General features: G+C 36.2%; 1 protein-coding gene across 1 annotated transcript in view; it reads right to left on the reverse strand.

The window, feature by feature from the left end:
* The window catches only part of ush2a (Usher syndrome 2A (autosomal recessive, mild)), a 205,714-nt gene that overhangs the window by 89,540 nt on the left and 97,816 nt on the right, over nt 1-18,358 (reverse strand). The window contains 5 exon segments of the mRNA XM_042743112.1: nt 7,021-7,158; nt 11,843-11,990; nt 13,404-13,555; nt 15,612-15,759; nt 16,819-17,011. Coding sequence (XP_042599046.1) covers nt 7,021-7,158; nt 11,843-11,990; nt 13,404-13,555; nt 15,612-15,759; nt 16,819-17,011 — 779 coding nt within the window.

Below are 18,358 nucleotides of genomic sequence, written 5' to 3' on the forward strand. Positions count from 1 at the left end.
ACATGACTTTTACTTCATATTTTTTGACACTGCATTTGTAACTTAAGTAATGTAATTTTATTGACATTATCAACTGTAATCAAATTACATACATTTAAAATGTAACGCATTACATTACTGTGTTACCAGGAAAAGTAATTAGAATACAGTAATGCGTTACTGTGTAACATGTTATACCCAGCTCTGCTCCTTGCACAAAGGAGCAGATACCAGTGCTGCTGATGGGTTAAGGACCTTCTATGGCCCTGTCCAGCTCTCCTAGAGTAACTGACTGTCTCCTGGAATCTCCTCCATGGTCTGAGACTGTGCTGGGAGACACTGCAAACCTTCTGGCAATGGCATGTATTGATGTGCCATCCTGGAGGAGTTGGACTGCCAATGCAAACCTCTGTAGGGTCAGTTATTGCCTCATGCTACCAGTAGTGAAACTAACACACACCAAATGCAACACTAGTGAAAAATAGACAGAAAAGATAAGTAGGGAAAAAAAATGTCACTGGCCTCCACCTGTAAAATCATTCCTGTTTTGGGAGTTGTTCATTTCATTAACACCAAAGTAGCTGAAACTGTTAAACAACCCCCTCTGCTACTTAACTAGCCAGATCAATATCCCAAGAGTTTAAATTACTAGAATCCATACACCTATTAAAAAGTGTTCCTTTAATTTTTTTGAGCAGTGTATTAAAAAGAATAGTTGAACACAAGTTCCCAAATAAAATTTCGAATAAATGTAAAATGCTTAAAAACACTAACTTATTAATCTGAAATTTAAATACATTCTTTTCAGAAAATGCATTACAGTGCATTTTAAAGATTTAACATTCAGCCGGTGAGGAATCATGGGGCCATCTTTAATCTGTGCATATCACAGACTAGAGGGTGTGGGGGGGGGGGGGTAGAATTCATTTGTTTTTAAAGAGAGAGTCAAGAGACGGGAGGAGAATGTGAATAGCACTTGTCTAATGGTGCGGTCAGCTCTCTGCGCCTCTGATTTACAAGGACTTCCTGGCCCCTTCTGAGCCTCCTCGCCTCGCTTCTAGCCCAACGCACCATCAACCCTGCGGATAATGCTGCAGCTTCTATTTACTGCGAGAGTCATCCGTCCTCAACACAATCTCACTGGTCAGGGCACTTACACACCCACCCTCATGCACCCATGAGGGTATAAAATATAAAAAATATCTGAGTTTCACAATATTAGTATTTTAAGTTTAATTGTTCTATATGAAGAAATGGTTAGATGAAAAATTGAGGGTCAAAATAATAAAATAATAGAATACAAAAATTATAAAAGTAATAGTAAATAATAATAAGTAAAAAGTAACTGCAATGTGGATCTCATGACTTGCACATTTCTATCCACAAGACATTGAGACTATATTACAAAATTGCCTGAACACATCTCACCCATCAAGAAAGAAAACATCTTGATTCTGGGACTTGTCTTAGTGCTTAGGGAGAACTCCAGGCAAAAATCATCTATTCTGAGGAGCAATCTAGTCAGCATCAGCTTCAATAATACAGCACTCCAATGCTCCAAGTGAAGTCCTTTCCCTAAGTGAAGTCTCATTCTCAATCAACCCTCCTCTTGTCCAGCCACAAGAACTCAATAACTGTTGATTACTTAAGTCATTTCGGCTGCGCTGAAATAGAATCGTCTCGATAGAATACGAATTAGAATTGAATATGCCTGTGATGGTCCAAGCACTAAAAAAACCCCCAAAAAACAAAACAAAACAAAACAAAAGGTTATGAGGAAAATAAATAACTCCTTCCTCCGTTCTCTCTCTTATATAAAGAACTAAATAAAATACACCCACTCACATAAATTAAAGAAAAGAAAAAAAGATGTTAATACTTTGATTGATGAGCAATGGAACTGCCAATTATGTCAATAAAGAGTATGGATATGCCAAGCTGTTGTGTGACTTTCAAAGCTTGAAGTACCCATGCGTCATTTAAGAGGACAGGGTGACAGTCTGATTGAACGGAGAAGGAAGAGACAATGCGGGTGTCTGAACCCAATGCTACATAGGCTGGCATGCAGGAACAGGGACATGGCTCGTGCGCAGCGGGGGTCAGTCTCATCACTCAAGTCAGCTCTCCAAAATTAGTTTTACTGCCAAGCTGCAATTTTCATAATGTCCATGTGGCTTATATTAGGCAAGAAAAAGCTCGGCAGAGGGATGCTGCTGCTTTGAGAAAAGTGGATAGGGTTTTGCTGGACGGCCATTTCACTCTTTTCCTCCATCTGCCTTTGCTGCTATGGCTTTTGGGCAGGAATAAACAGCGCAAAACCCAGCCAACCAGTCATAAACATAATGATGATGATGAGCATATGGACAGGTCTGGACCATGTCCCTACACATTGCCGCAGCTCAGAGATGCCAATACTACTTCATATAGTTTGGACCTGAACACCAACACACACACACACACACACACACACACACACACACACACACACACACACACACACACACACACACACACACACACACACACACACACACAGTGGTGTAGCACTGACTGAAGAGGTGGGCATCCTGTGAATTTATCAAGAAACCACCAATTGCACACAAATATTTGATAAAAGGTGACAAAAGTCATATGATATGATGTAAACATACTTCTGCATAAAAAGCTACCTGTAGATACTGTACAGTCCCGTATCATATTCCTACACAAAAGATTTGCATTGTCAAGTTTCTTGCTGGCATGGCATAGAACTACTATTAAAATAATGTCATGGTCAGGTTATTGAAGATTATACTACTTCAAAACTACTACTTCATTTTATACTACTTCAAAAATGTATACTACTGTTAAATGTGAAATTATGAAGATGAAAGACTGACATAGTAGTTTCTTGTAAAATATATTCCATTAATCATTGTTTTATTTATAGCTTTTTTTATGGGGTACTGATACTATACAATACACAGTACAGAAATCATGAGATTCATAAGTTGTGAAAGCTAATAATTAAATCTAATGTAATCTTAAAATAAACAAATGGTGCGGCATAATTAATCAGTATAATCATAATGGTTACCACAAAATATTAAAACATAAAAAAACCTTTTCAATATTGATTATAATATTATTAATGTTTCTTAAGCACCAATCAGCATATTAATATGATTTCTGAAGGATTATGTGACATTGAAGACTGGAGCAATGATGCTGAAAATTCAGCTTTGCTTTCACAGAAATAAATTATATTTTTATAATCTATTTAAACAGAAAACAGTTACATTAGATTGTAATAATATTTTACAATATTACAGTTTTTAAGCAAAAGAGATGACTTCTTCTTCTTCTTCTTCAATAAATAAATAAATCTTACAGCCAGCAAACTTTTGATAACTATACATTAGAAAGTTAAAGCTACCCATGTTTACCTACTTATTATAAAAATGAGCATCATAAACATATATGATGTTTAACTAACAGGTCAGCAACTACCTAACAATCTAACACCCTTACTTTAAAAAATTCAACACTAAACAACAGGGGTGGCCAACCCTGCTCCTGGCGATCGACTGTCCTGCGTTGTTTAGCTTCAACCCTAATCAAACACACCTGCCTTTAATTTTTAAGTGAGCCTGAAGACCTTAATTAGTTGCTTCAGGTGTGTTTGAGCAAGGGTTGGAGCTGAACTTTGCAGGACAGTCGATCGCCAGGAGAACTGCCATGCACACCTACTATAGATGAATTGTGCACAATTGTGGCAAAAATGTTGCTTCAGCTGCCATGGTTACGTATTATCACTTATTAATGATGTAAGCATATAAAAAAATACATTTTATACAACATATAATACATCAAAACTTAGTAATTAACAACATCTACACAACTGTACCAAAATACAGTGGTGTTCACCTATATGTTCTGCACACTGAGGAATGAACAATATGTTCAAAGCATTAGATTTTTTCCCTAAAGTTTATAGAAAGAGAGAAAAAGATGGAGAGAGAGACAGTGTGAAGGAGAGTCTAACGAGAGTAAGACACCCCATTGACAAAAGAGTTAATTCCTCACAGCCTTATTTCATCAAACAGTCGGCATGAAGCTTCCTTTGTTTCACGTCCCTCCTTCCTCAGGTATATCAAAAGTGTCACTAATCATTTTAAACTATGCACTTTTATGTTTCGTCTGTATCCTAAGCCTTCTACTCCGTCTGTTCTTTGATATAACAAGGACAGTTTGAGACAAGGCTTCAGTTCAGCTAAGACAAACCAAAAGATCTACCGAAAGAAGTGGAGGGAAACGTGTGGTATTTAAAATTTATACTTCTTGTGTCTTTGTGTTGAACTTGAACAATTTCGCAGAACTTTAACTTGGGTGTGCTGCTGTTTTTAACAGGGCCATCGGAGAGCGATTGGTCTGTATTTAAAAGCTGGGCATTAACATGGAGTGGCGTTTACAGGTCAGCTTCATCATCTAAGAACATGCAAGGCCATGTCCCATTCCACCGAATCAATCCTCAATCCATACACACTCCTCTGGGAATGAGCGTTCCGTTCACCTCCGTGAGAGATGAGACAACAGCGGAGCTCTGGGGTTTCAAATGCTGATGTTTGTTCATGAAACGTGCCCCAGCAACTTCATTTTCTTTTCCCTACAGGAAAATGATCTTCCTTTCAGGTACAGACGGAATGATAATTGTCACAGAACGTAAAGCAAAAGCAAGCAAAGCAAAGGTGGTTATCAGGTTGAAAGACATGTCTCGCCAGTCTCTTTGATCAGGAAAGATGTGTGTGTTTGTGGATGCATGGGTCCTGGCTGGGAAATTTACAGTTGTCTGGCCAAAGAATTATGGGTCTGGTCATATTAATTTTACATATGAGACACAACTGAGAGTCTAATGATTCCTCAGCTAAAATAAGTATGGGAGTGGCTTTAACTGGGATGGAAAGATCTAAAATAGCAAAAAATAAAATACAAATAATAATTGTTCACACATTTAGCCATTCTGTTTGCTTAAAAACATTTAAAATTAAGGTTAAAACCATTTTTTTTATTCTTACCTAAGTGAATTTCAATTCATTTTTATGACTTTGAATTAAAATATATTTTATGTAAATTGCAGTCTGTCATTGGGTTATGTTCAGAAATGTTTATTGAACATATTATCAGTACACATTAATTCTTCAAAAATGAATTGCAATCATGTTAAAAAAAACGTATTCCTTAATAAATTATAGTATTTTTTTACAAAGACTACATTAAATTTACTTGAAATGGTGTAAGTAAACGTTACTTTGCTTTGTGCAACTACTTGAAAACATGCATATACATTTACTAACAATTTAAATTTAATCCTACTCCAATTTTTTTTCAGTGTAGGGCAAAGCATTTATCACTTGTCATGTTGTACTTGGTTAGGACGTGCAGTAAAAGAGTAAGAAGGAGGAAAAACAAGAAAGGAAAATATCAAACACAAATTCTAAAGATGTATCATTTGCACTGAATATCCACCCTCATCTAAAGTAACACTGGTCCACTGACCCCTCTTTTCCTACCATTTCTTCCCACTGAACACAATGGGGGATTGGGAAGGCAGAAATCAGTAAATTGTCTTTTTTTTATCTCCTCCATGGTAATTTACCCTTCACTTAAACACATATAACCCAGTGTGTGTCACATGCTTCCCAACAGCCATTCTCTGTATAAATCAGCTTAATAAGTTCCCACACCATTAAGTAAAAGGAAGGATGGACCAAGGCCTATTTAACCAATGAGTTGTTACCTTTCATTTGCCCGAGAAGGTCGTAAAAAAGAACATTCTGGAGCCATAAGAGTCATAATTAAAATCAACAACAATTTAACAGTGGGAAAGTGTGGCTCCTTAGTGTGGCAATAAACTTATAGTGGCTACTCTTGTGTGCATACGCTCTTATCTGCCATTGCCATAGACAGGAAATGGCATGTCTTTAGATCACCAGCAGTGGGCATTGTTCTCTGTCAGCCAGCAGATGTCCAATGTCTCCCTGCTGGCCCCGTACAAAGCAGCATTACGGGGCCCAGAAGATTCAGCCTGATCAAACAGCTCGCTCTCCGCCCGTGTGGAGGCATGTGATTAAACATTAGTGCAGAGAGCCTGTAGTTCTGCGTCAGATATGATGAGCCAGGGCTGAAGTTTACAGGCTGTCTGTTAATGAAGAACATGGCAATATTATGGAAATAGAGCATTTCTAAATTGTATCTGTGAAAAAATACACATTTTACTTATGGAGATAAGTTTTGGAAGGAAAAAATCAATAGCAGGTGATTGCATCATTTTAGTTTGTGTACAAAATCCCAGTGAGTTACTGCATATTGATTTACAACTAACTGCACTAATCATATTCTTGTCAGCTTTCTGGCAGGTGTTGATGTTTCAGCCAGTGGAGTTTATGAGATTTCTGAGGATCATTTAGATTTCATAACTTCCAACCTATTCCTATTTCATTATCTAATAATTTCACCCAAAAAAGCCCACATTTCTAGAGACATTACCTGTCACATACTGTAGATACGTTAAGCCATTTATATTTGAATGACACAGGTTCACGTTTTCATTTCTGCTTTCTCTTCCTAAGAATTTCTAGCTGTGTCAATCTTTACAATCTATATTCAATAAAGCAAGCAACCCTTTCACCCCAAATAAATAAAATAATGAATTAATTAAACAAATAAACACTACATTAAATAAAAACGGATATTTATTTAATCTTTTTTTTTCTTCAAAAAATTAATAATGAATTAAAACATTACCAGGGAATGCATGAACTGAGGAAATGTATACACCTTTAATAAAATTTCAAAATGTAAAAGGTCAGTTTGGATAAAAGTGTCTGGTAAAATATTTTTTTTTAAATAAAAAAAAAAATAAATAAAAATAAAATAAAATAAAATAAAAGAAAATAAAAGAAAAGAAAATAAAATAGTGTTTGGAACAAATGGTTATTGCAATAATTCTCTGCGGGTAAGATAAGATCAAATCTATATAGTAAAAGAACATATAGCCATGACTGTTACAGGCCTTCACCAGCACAGTGTAATTAGAATACGGCAGCAGTCCTCCTATGGACACCCACTGGCCCTTTTGACCAGTGCTGAGCAGTTCTCTCGTCTCTGTGTCTGGCGTTTCAAAACTGTTAAAGTTCTGACCTGAAACACACAGAGACGCAATTTAACATCCATATAAAGGCCCATCAAAGGATCAGATCCACGCTAACCTGCGGACATCTTCAGGAACTTGGCTGATGATTACTTTGACGATAAGCTCCTAAATACAGATCAAATTTTCTTGGATCATCGACAGCGAAGTGTCAGCATGATACTTGGCCATTTGGTTCACAGATCAAACTTATCCTATAAATTAGAGGAACGGTATTTTCCAAAAAAAAAAAAAAAAAAAAAAAAAAAAACTTTTAAGCACAATGACTCTTTTTAGACTGAGAAGATGCTGGACACTCTGTTTTAGTCTGGCTGTATGTGTGTGTGTGTGTGGGTGTGAACCGCAGTGCCCTGCTGACACAGGGAAGCCCAGGCTTTGGCTGTCTGGGTCTTAATCCAGAAATGGGGATTGATTGCTCTGCCAGCCCAAACACTGATTCAACACACAGGAATCTGGATCCACAGAAAAAAAAAAAAGAGCGGCAAAAATAGAATAATGTTTTACAGTTTTATAAATAATGGCAGAAACAAAATAGTGAGTGAGCATAGCGTCAATCTGTTAAGATACATCTATAAGTCAGTCAAATATTAGTTCATTCACCCAAAACATTGCTGTTTGAGCATTTCAGTCATCCTGACAACAGCAACACTGGCTCAACCAATGGCATGACCTTGGAGATGGGGCTATCTGCTTGTTTGGCCTATGGCAGATGGGTGGTTGGGAGAACTGTTTGAAAACAGTCATTATTTGTGTTTTTTCCTGTTATTAATTTTTTTGTGAACGTTTCTTTCCTGCCCTCAGATGTGTGACAATATAGAAGAAAAGATTTGTTGCTTCTTCCATTACATCGTGACTCTAGTTCAGTACATGCAAAGATAAGGCACCATAATTTTAACTTACAGCACATTACCAACACAGAAATTCAAACACATCGCTCAACACTCCCACTCATTGGCTGTAATGCTTTCAGTCAGACCCATGCATGTGTGCACATTAACCAAGAGGTCAAGAGCCAAGCCTCCAAGTCCCCAGCCACCACCACTTACTGTAATGCAATCGACTGCAGGATATACGGCCTTGCTTGCAAATTAAAAGGGAATTAATTCCCCAAGTTCTCACCTCTCCTCTGGACCAGATAGACTTCTACCTTCATGGGAAGAGGAAGAAGGGAGACGTGTGTGCAGGCTGAGTCCATAACCTCCACCCTTTCCCCATCTAAAGGGCTTGAAATGCAGCATCATAAAGAAATCAATAGGCATGAATTGCCCCAATGACTGGAAGCCTACAAATGTATATCTCCTCCATTGCTTAAATCTTTAGCTGACGTTTTACATTACTGTGCAAGTGGAAGAAAAACACACTCAGAACTTGTAAAAAATACCTGTTTAAGCAAAAATAAACATGCTTAATGAATTTATCTGAGCTCTAAGCTCCTAAAAGAATCATTCTCTGTCATCTACAACTAGCTCAGCCTTTTTTTTAGTCAAATCTTATAATTGCTTCCAATTGACCTATTCTGCTTTTGGCGGTTTTTGAAATGAATTGCTGTAACAGCATCCGTCTCATTTTTTAAGGGCAGGAGTCAACCAATCCCCCCCCCACTTCATCTGGGAGTAAGAAATATGCAGCCAAAACTCACTTTATTTCCAAGAAGAGATAAATGGAAGGGTTTGGAGACTAAAGAATATATAACGGTTAAAAAGTCACTTTTTCCCTGAAGCTCTACATAAATCACAGGAGTAGTCAATATTTAATAATGCTAGCCTCGGTCCACAGTCCCTTGATCACCCCTGTCATGTGTAATAGCCCCCGCTCCGATTTTTTTTGACATAAAAGCTTGGCTTTACTGCAATACTAACATGTAGAGGGGTCATTACTGATCGACATTTCCCTTAATCTGTGATAGCCAGCCACCCGCCGATAAATTCTCCAGCAATCCACTGGGAGAAATCGCTTAAACTTCTTCTCTCCTGCCACAAAAGACAGAGAGAGAGAGAGTGAGACGCCTGTGGATCTGACCCTGCTAGCCTGGCGCGAACAAACCCTCCCTTCTCGAACAACACACTCCACGATAATACAAAAATAAACAGTGCTGAACTCTCTGGAGCCAATGATATAATCAAAGAAGCCAAGAAAAAGCATAAAAATACTACTTTACACTCAACGTAAGCTATCATCTCCATCAAAGGTAGCATCGTAAAAACAGTAACAAATGCGTGCGTGGCAAGGCAAAAGGAAAACAGGAGTTTGGTTGGAAGAGTCCACTGGCAGTGATCTCGCTCTCTCAAATCAATCCCCCTGCACATCATAATCTTGCTCTTTCTGCTCAGAAGAATACTTCAAAGCTCTTGCTCTATGAGAGGGGGGACGTGGCTGCCTTTGTGAGAGGTCACTTCCATCTGCTTGTACTAGGAGATTACAATCTTGAGTCCGTAAGCTGCTCGTCCTACTTGTCAGATAGCTACTTTTAAGTCTGGATGGGCTGCACACTACCTCAGATTGGCCTGCAAGCTGAGAGGATCCATAGCAAACCGCTGGTATATTAAGTTACAGATTCAGCAGTATACAACTCAAGGATACAATGAAAGAAAACTACGGTTTATTGGCAACGGTTACTTATTCACATGAGAAGCAGAAGTAGACAAAGTAAGCCCTGTGTCCATCAAAGTTGCCATCTATACAAAGTATATTATACTTAAATAGTATATTAAGTAGCTTGTTTGAAAATGTCTTCATACTTTGTGTGTACTTTGGAAGTCAATGGGGACCAACAACTGTTTGATTACCAGCATTCTTCAAAATATCTTTTTTTATGTTCAACATAAGAAAGAAATGCATACAGGTTTGAAACGACATGAGGGTGAGTAAACGATGACAAAATTTTCATTTTCATCAAAACAAACAAATAAACGAACAAACAAACAAAAAATCATATCGAAAAACACAATTGTCTTAATCAGTTCTAAACCACTGTGAACTCACAATGAGTTTAAATAAAAATTTAATTTAATTCAATAGAAATATTCATCATAATAATACATTAACCTTCAACCTGGGAGTAGCAAACGGCTGGTATATTAAGTTACATATTCAGCAGTATATAAGTCAATGACGCAAAGAAAAAAAAAAAACAACAGCTGACAAATTTGATTCTTATTTATCCATACTAACAGCAGAAGTGTATACACAGTAAGGCCTGCGTCCATCAAAGCGGCCGGCTGATTGCTTTGTAAGTGATCTCTCGCAAATATTAACGATCAGGTGAGCTCAGCTTAATTAGACGCTGACGGAGTAATATGGCGGTCTGAGAATCAACCTCTGTTTTTTTTTTTTTTCACAAACAAGCACATTATGGGTTATAATTTGCTGATGGTGGATGATTATGCGGTATAAAAATGTCAATGTATTCATTTCAGTAGGCTATAGTGAAACACACATACTGTAACACACACACACACACACACACACACACACACACACACACACACACACACAGGTCTGTTGGCAGGATTAAATGTGTAGAATCTGTAAGCTGTACAGATGAACTCTTGATTAATGGAGAGAGACAATCTATTCTATTGGCCTGGCAGACAAAAAGAAGTGCTGACACATAGAGGTGCAGGTCAGTCTTTTCATCTGAGACTGGCTGGACTTTGACCAGGAATACACAGAGTTTTGGATGCCTACCAGCAGGATATGTGAAAGAAAGAACAGGGGACACAGGGTTCAGCATTACACTCAATTCATTCACATACTGACAGTATATGAATGCAAATTGAATCTTAAAAATAGATCAAATCAGCCCTATGGAGCAATAAAGGAAAAAGGTGCTCTTTTTATATACACTGCCATTCAAAAGTATGTAGTTAGTATGATTTTTAAAAATGTTTTTAAATGAACTCTGCACTTATTCGATAAAAAAACAAAAAAACAACAAACAACAACAACAACAAAAAACAGTAATACTGTGAAATACTACTATGATTGAATTTTTTGAATATGTTAAAATGTAATTTATTCCAGTGATAGGGAAACTGAATTTTAAGCAAACATTACTCCAGTCTTCAGCGTCACATTATCTTTTAGAAATCATTCCAATATCCTGAGATTTCATGATCAAGAAATATTCCTTGTTATTATCTATGAAGAAAACAGTTGTGCTGCTTAATATTTCATAGAAACCTAAGTGATTCATGAGCTTCACAGATTCACAAAGAGTGTGTTTGCACCCTCACCCTCTCATTACGGCAAACATTTATCCTCTAACCAGCATAGGGGAAGCTCCAGCAGAGATCAGGGCGGCAAGCAGTGGGAGATTCCTTTTCAGCGTGTCATTACGCTTTTTAACAAACCTGTCCGTTCTCATCCTGTGAAGAACGAGAGGAGAAGATCACGGGTGTCCTCCTGCAGCCCTTCTGGCCCGCGATAGCACCCAGCAGCCAGCCTGAGCAAAATGGAGGCAGACAACAATTCATTTAAGCCCATTACCACGCAAGCAGGGTGTGCTAAGGTTCGCTGACCTTTCAGCATTTTTGTTTGTAAACAAACAAAGGGAAAAAGGTGAAAGTCAATACAAGCAGCAGAGGCAGCATGCAGGGAGGCAGTGTTGCGTTTACTCGAAGGAACTGAGGGGGGATGTGAAGGGGTGAAGGGAAGCAGTTAAGTTTGATTTACCTGGCCCGGTGAAGAGAACTGTGTAGGTCAGGTTGCCGTTGGGTTTAGCTGGGGCCTCCCACTTGGCTTGCGCTGAATGTGGAGTTTCTCTGAGGACATACAGGGTCATGTGACCATCGGGAAGCATCTCTGAAGTCCTGCCTTCCACCTGACAACAGAAAGAAAGGTCATGTCTGCTTAAAAGTAGAATTAAGCATTTAGGTTTACTCAAAGTCAGCATGAAATCTAAAGGATTCAAGGATGTTTTAAGTATTTCAATGATTTTTATTGTCATCCCAAAACATGACACATGAGCTGAAACGAAATTAAGCACTGATGTCCAGAACAGAACCATTCACACATGCAATACTGAGTCTCTCTCTCTCTCTCTCTCACACACACACACACACACACACACACACACACACACACACACACACACACACACACACACACACACACAACACTTGAACCTTAAGATTAGCAGCATAGCAATATAAAGCAACAAAACTTTATATTATACACATTTAAGTAAATTTAGTACATATATCATATCTATGAAATGCATTATTATGAAGTGACCCTATTTACTTTCTATTCATCAGAGCATGTAAGTCAAATATAGTTTGTCTTTGTTTAATCAAAACGTAATAATTAGATCTCTGTATGAAATAATTTTGTTTTTCTACTGACAATAGTCCATGTGAAACAAAACAAACAAACAAAAAAACCAAAAGGGTTTTGTTAATTATTGTAATTTACTTGAAAAAAATCACATTACTCTAGTAAAATAAACTGTTCAGAGGTTTGGGATCAGTAACATTTTTTGTTGTTGTTTAAATTAAATTAATTTTATTCAGCAAAGACACATTAAATTGAACAAAAGTAACAGCAAAGACTTTCACATTGTTACAAAAAACATTTTTTAAAATTAACTTTATATTTCTCAACATAATCCTAAAAAAAATTGAAAAAGTTTATTTTAAATGTTAATAATATTTTACTTTTGTGATCATAAAAGATTTTTTTTTTTTTTTTAACTGTACATTTGATCAAGTTCAGCCTTAATAAACAAAAAATCTTGACCCATAACTTAAATAGTAGTGCAGGTTGAAGCCACAATTCACACTATCTAAACTGAAATTTTATATTAAACTCACTTAAAATCTATACTTTGAGACAGCATTAAGAGGTATTATTTTAAGAAAAAACAAAACAAATCAAAACATTTTAAATAAATAAAAATTCACAGCCTGCACTTTTTTCCCCCACCATCTGTCCACTAAATGATCGGGTACTTCTTACCCTGACACCACAGCCACTCAACCTCTCGCTGCTTGCTCCAACTTTTGCTGTGTCTGCAGAACTGGCCATTTGACTAAATATTGCACACATATTGGAAAAATGCCCAAATATGGCCCATCAAAGCAGTAACCAGCCCAGAGTGGCATTTATACCAAATGTCAAGCGTGAGCAGAAGGTGCTTTATTGAACAGAGTGAATCGATCACCTTTATGATGTTGAGCTGCCATCTGACACGCAGAGGAGGCATTAACATAATGTAAATGTGGTGGACTCTCACCAGGGGCCCCAGAGCGCAGCCCTGAGCCGTGCAGGCCTGCACACGGAAGCTGTGGAGGCTCCATGGGGACAGATCACCGACCTCGAAGCCCATAAGGAACAAATTCTGCACCAGAATGCCATCCATCCAAAGACCATAACTGCTAATCACACCTGTGAGGAGGAAATTAATACACATTTGGCATATGGGCATTAGCTATGTGATTGCGTACATGGAAATTCAGGTTGTGCTAGACATGTAAACCTCTCGCATAATCGAGAATGCAACAGATGTCCCTAAAGTACCAAAATAATTGGTATTATTTTATTATTTTAATTGGTATTATTTTCTTATGGTATTATTTGACTTACAGTCAAACATACATCAACTTTAAGCACATAACCTAAACATCAACCAAAATAAAATAGAAAGAAAGTCATTAATATCTAAAAATCAAAAAGAACACGTGGCATTCACTGTACTTCTGCTATGAAGGCTAAAATTCTCCCTCCATCACGAACCCTTATTCCAAGACACGTTTTTATACCCAAATACTGTTTGCTCCACTGATTTCCTCACATGCCCTGATGTAAACTGGCCATTTTGTTTAAAGCCCTCTGTTAAAGCCAACCATTAGGGAAAGAGTGCTGTAAAACATGTAAACACAACCGTATACTGCTCCTGCTCTCTTTATAGCTGCTCACGGGACACACCCCTCAAGATGGACCAGTCAGTTAAAAGGTTCAAGAAGGACAACTCAGTCTGGCCCAGTGCACAGTGAAATAATATGAACAATTACACTGAGCTTTAAATAAGCCTAAATATGCACAAATATATTTATTTAATGTATTATAATATCTGAAATAAATGCTTAATATTTGTGCATTTATTTACATTTTAATTTGTAACAATTTTATAATAATACACTGAGTAGGCCTTAAGATGGAAAATACATTAAATAATAAAAGCTGTGTGTTTTCTATAATCATTGCTAAAAGGAGATTTGATCCATACTTTTCAGATTGTGTAATTAATTTAGTGCACATTAATATTAATGTTTTAAAAAAATAGCATGCCATTAAAATGTTTATTTTAACATTTAGCATTTAATATTCAGACAAGATCAAGCTTTTATTTAAAGCATAATACATTTTTTAATCCAGTACTTGAAAATGTCGAAAGCTTTGAAAATTCCTCAAAATATACAATGTAAAAGATTATTTTTAATTAAATAAACAATTTAACTCCGTAATCTGCAGTGTTCAATCAGTTATACCTTACTTAATCATGTTTCATTATAATACAATATAATATAATATAATACAATACAATACAATATAATATAATATAATATAATATAATATAATATAATATAATATAATATAATATAATATAATACAATACAATACAATACAATACAATACAATACAATACAATACAATACAATACAATACCATACCATACCATACCATACAATACAATACAATATAATATAATATATTAATTACAGGAGTATTTATTATAACATTTATCATTTATTGTACAATTTATTTGGAATTAAGTATAGTTATTTAGGCAATAGGCAATAATTTTTAATAATTGTATTAATAGTTTTATTAATCTATCTATCAATCAAAGTTTTTGTTCACTAAATGACCCTTGATGAATAAACAAAAAATAGTAAATAATTTATTTAATATTTTTTGTACTATGTAAACTAATGTTTTTCTTTACATAAAGCAACCTAATTTATATAAATTCTTATAACTACACACTTACTTAATACTTATAAATACAGTAGATGTTAATTGCATGGCAATTAATGTTCACCAAAATGCAAAAAATGAAGGACTGAATTCCAGAAGCACTTCTCCTAATCTGCATCTGCTCTCAAACACAGGGGCCACAGTGGTGACCCCATCCGGTGCTCAGGCTGAGTGAATGAACCTGCTGCTGCGCCCCTGCCAGCCGCTGCTAAAGCTGCAGTTCACAGCATCAGTCAAAAGGGAGCACTTTTCATCCACTTAAAACGAAGCACCCTCCTTTCCTCTGTTTCGCTCTCTCTCGCTCTCTCACATGCTCCTAGTCACACCGCCACACAAAGTGCTCCTCTTTTCCTGTCCCCTTCTCTATGTGCTAACCCATCATTAAGCATGAAGCACCCTTAACTAAACGGCCATTTGGAATATGAATTCACCTTTGCCGGGCACTAGTTTTAACCCCACTCACCGTTGGGCTTGCGAGGGGGGGTCCAGGACACATTGAGGGAATGTGGGGAGAGTGACAGGATGTTGGGGGCAGGCACTTCCTCCGGTGAACTCTCCTCAGTGTGGGCGACGCTGGGGTCACTGAGGGTACATCCACCTCCTGTGCAAGCCTGAAGGCCACAAGACAAACTTTAAGTGGCATCATCAGTCTAACATAAAACATAAACAAGCTTTAAAATGAAAACAGCTCTGCAATAGTTCTCTCTTCCTTGCAAGTGTATTTTTTTATTTGGTTAATTAGATGATGAATTAGAAGACTGTAGTACTCTCAGCTCCATTTAGCACATTTATCAAGGTGAATTCTGAGATATTCCCTTAAAACCAGCCCTAAAAAATGTGAAAAAAATTAAACTAGCCTTGCTAGTATTAATACTAAATACTACATAAATACACAAGCAAAATAATTTTTATATTCTCTAATAATTTAAATGATTATTACATTTACAAAGCTGATTTTCTTGCTATATGTCCAAATCAGTGTAAATAATAAGCAACAGGCAGTAAGAAAGTTTTATGTCTATATTTGAACACATTTTCCCATTTAAAATTACTTTTTTTAAAGAATTATATACCCAGCATTTTTTTTTTTTTTCAAAAATAAGCACAGGAAATATGGAAAAGGTAGCCTACTTCTAAATGACTTATATTGTGCAATAATTTTATATAATTTATTAATTAAACAGACAAACTGAAAAATATAGCAGAACCACATTGAGGTAGAGTATAAAATAATAATTAAAACTAAATAAAAGGTGATATAAGATGATAAATAATAAATAATAATAATAAAAAATATATATTATTAGTCTCTTTGGCATATAAATAATATATTAATAACTTTTTCAAAATGTTTTTATACGATTTTCAAAATGATATTTAAATAACATTTAAATAATATGAGTTTCTAAAATAAATTAATAAAAAAGTAATAGAAAAATAAAATGAAAGTCTTTGGTATGATATGTTTAAAGGTCTGAATCAGTGAGTAATGGAAGTTTAAAGTTTGTGTGCTGAAATGACAAACAATGTTCATTTTATACAAAATTCAATATGCCTATTTAAAGCCTCATTCTAATAAATTGACAAGATTAACTGAAAGTCACAATGACATAATATTCTGCTTCTCTCATTTAGATGTGTGTATGGTGAAAGAGTAAGCAGGAACACACTGCTATCTGAAACAGGTAGGTTGATCCAGGGACGAGGTTCCGCACTGTATAATCCTCAAAAAGCTCAGAGCTGTTATTGATGACGGCCGGCTCTCCTCCTAAGGCAGACTGGTACAGCGTGTAGAACTCCAGCAGGCCGTTCACCTCCATTGGAGCAGCCCACCTGAAGAACACCAGAGACAAAACACTGAGTCTGATATCCTGTCACATGACCCCTGTACTTCCCCTTTGAGAGCTGCATGTAGGCCCAGCAGCAACAGCAGTCGCAGGTAAACCAGTGGACCACCCAGAACCCGGACAGAGTCTAATAAGCCTCATCATGATAACTCTTTCAGAGGATGTGTGGACAGAAATAGGAAAGCCTGGTGGGTGAGAGTTTCACTTTCTAGCTTGACTTTCTAATGGCTAAATTTAGAACAGAGGACAATGCTATCTACTGAGGGATCTATCTGAAAGAAAGAATCACACAGGACGACTGAGTGGAGAAAAGACAAACTTAAAAAGAAAGAGTTCTTCATCTTTGTGTGTGTTTTGTTGTTCATGTCTGATTGTTTCAGATGCATTTTCTGATTTGGAGATTATTCAAATTTTGTAAATACTCTTCTATTAGGTAACAGGGCTGACAGATATTTTTACAAAAATCTACTTTTCAATTAGCGGTTTATGAAAGTAGTCGTAAAAAAGAGACAATTATTAATTTAATTTAATTTAATTTAATTTAATTTAATTTAATTTAATTTAATTTAATTTAATTTAATTTAATTTAATTTTGAGGAGTTCACTTCTAGAAAAAGATGATTACATCTTCATTTATTTACTTATTTTTACATTTTAGTTTACTTTATATTACTTTAAAGTGGAAAAAAAATGGAAAAGTTAGTAGGACGGCAACAACCTATTGTCAGCTTTAAACTTTTAAATAACAAATTGCAAACTAAAATCTAAACAAACAGAAAAAATAAAAACAATATACTAGCATTTTATATCTATATATTTCACATTAATTCATATATAAATTAAAACTAGAAACACAAGACAAAGACAGACCCAACAAAAAGAAAAAACAACAAGGACAAATTAAATTTACGTTACTTGATTTGCATTGGTGTTTTGAGTAAAATCCCTATATATACACAGTCAAAGTGTTTATTGTTATGACAATTTTTTTTCGCATGTGTATGAGGAACACAAATAGCACCCATTTTGTAAAGTGACCCTTATATCTCTGTCAGAATTGAGTGGCACATCTGTCTTAATCCTCAAATGAAGAGTTGAGTGTCTAGAGGAGACAATGTCCCTGTTGAAGGTAAAGGTGTCAAGACTGAGACATGAGCTTAAATCATCTTTGTTGTTTTAAGAGGGAAATAGGACAGTAACCTCCTGTGTAATGAGAGGAATCATCAAGCGTCTAAGTGCAATGAGTTTGACCTGATGTTTCTCCGACCCTCTTTGTTTCCTTAATTTAGTACGAAGCTCACAAGGGCCTCCTGGTCCACACGGAGCAAACACACCCGCAGGTGACCTTATTCATTATTGTGAT

The sequence above is a fragment of the Cyprinus carpio genome, chromosome B17 (assembly GCF_018340385.1).
Source record: "Cyprinus carpio isolate SPL01 chromosome B17, ASM1834038v1, whole genome shotgun sequence".
In the NCBI taxonomy this organism is placed as follows: domain Eukaryota; kingdom Metazoa; phylum Chordata; class Actinopteri; order Cypriniformes; family Cyprinidae; genus Cyprinus; species Cyprinus carpio.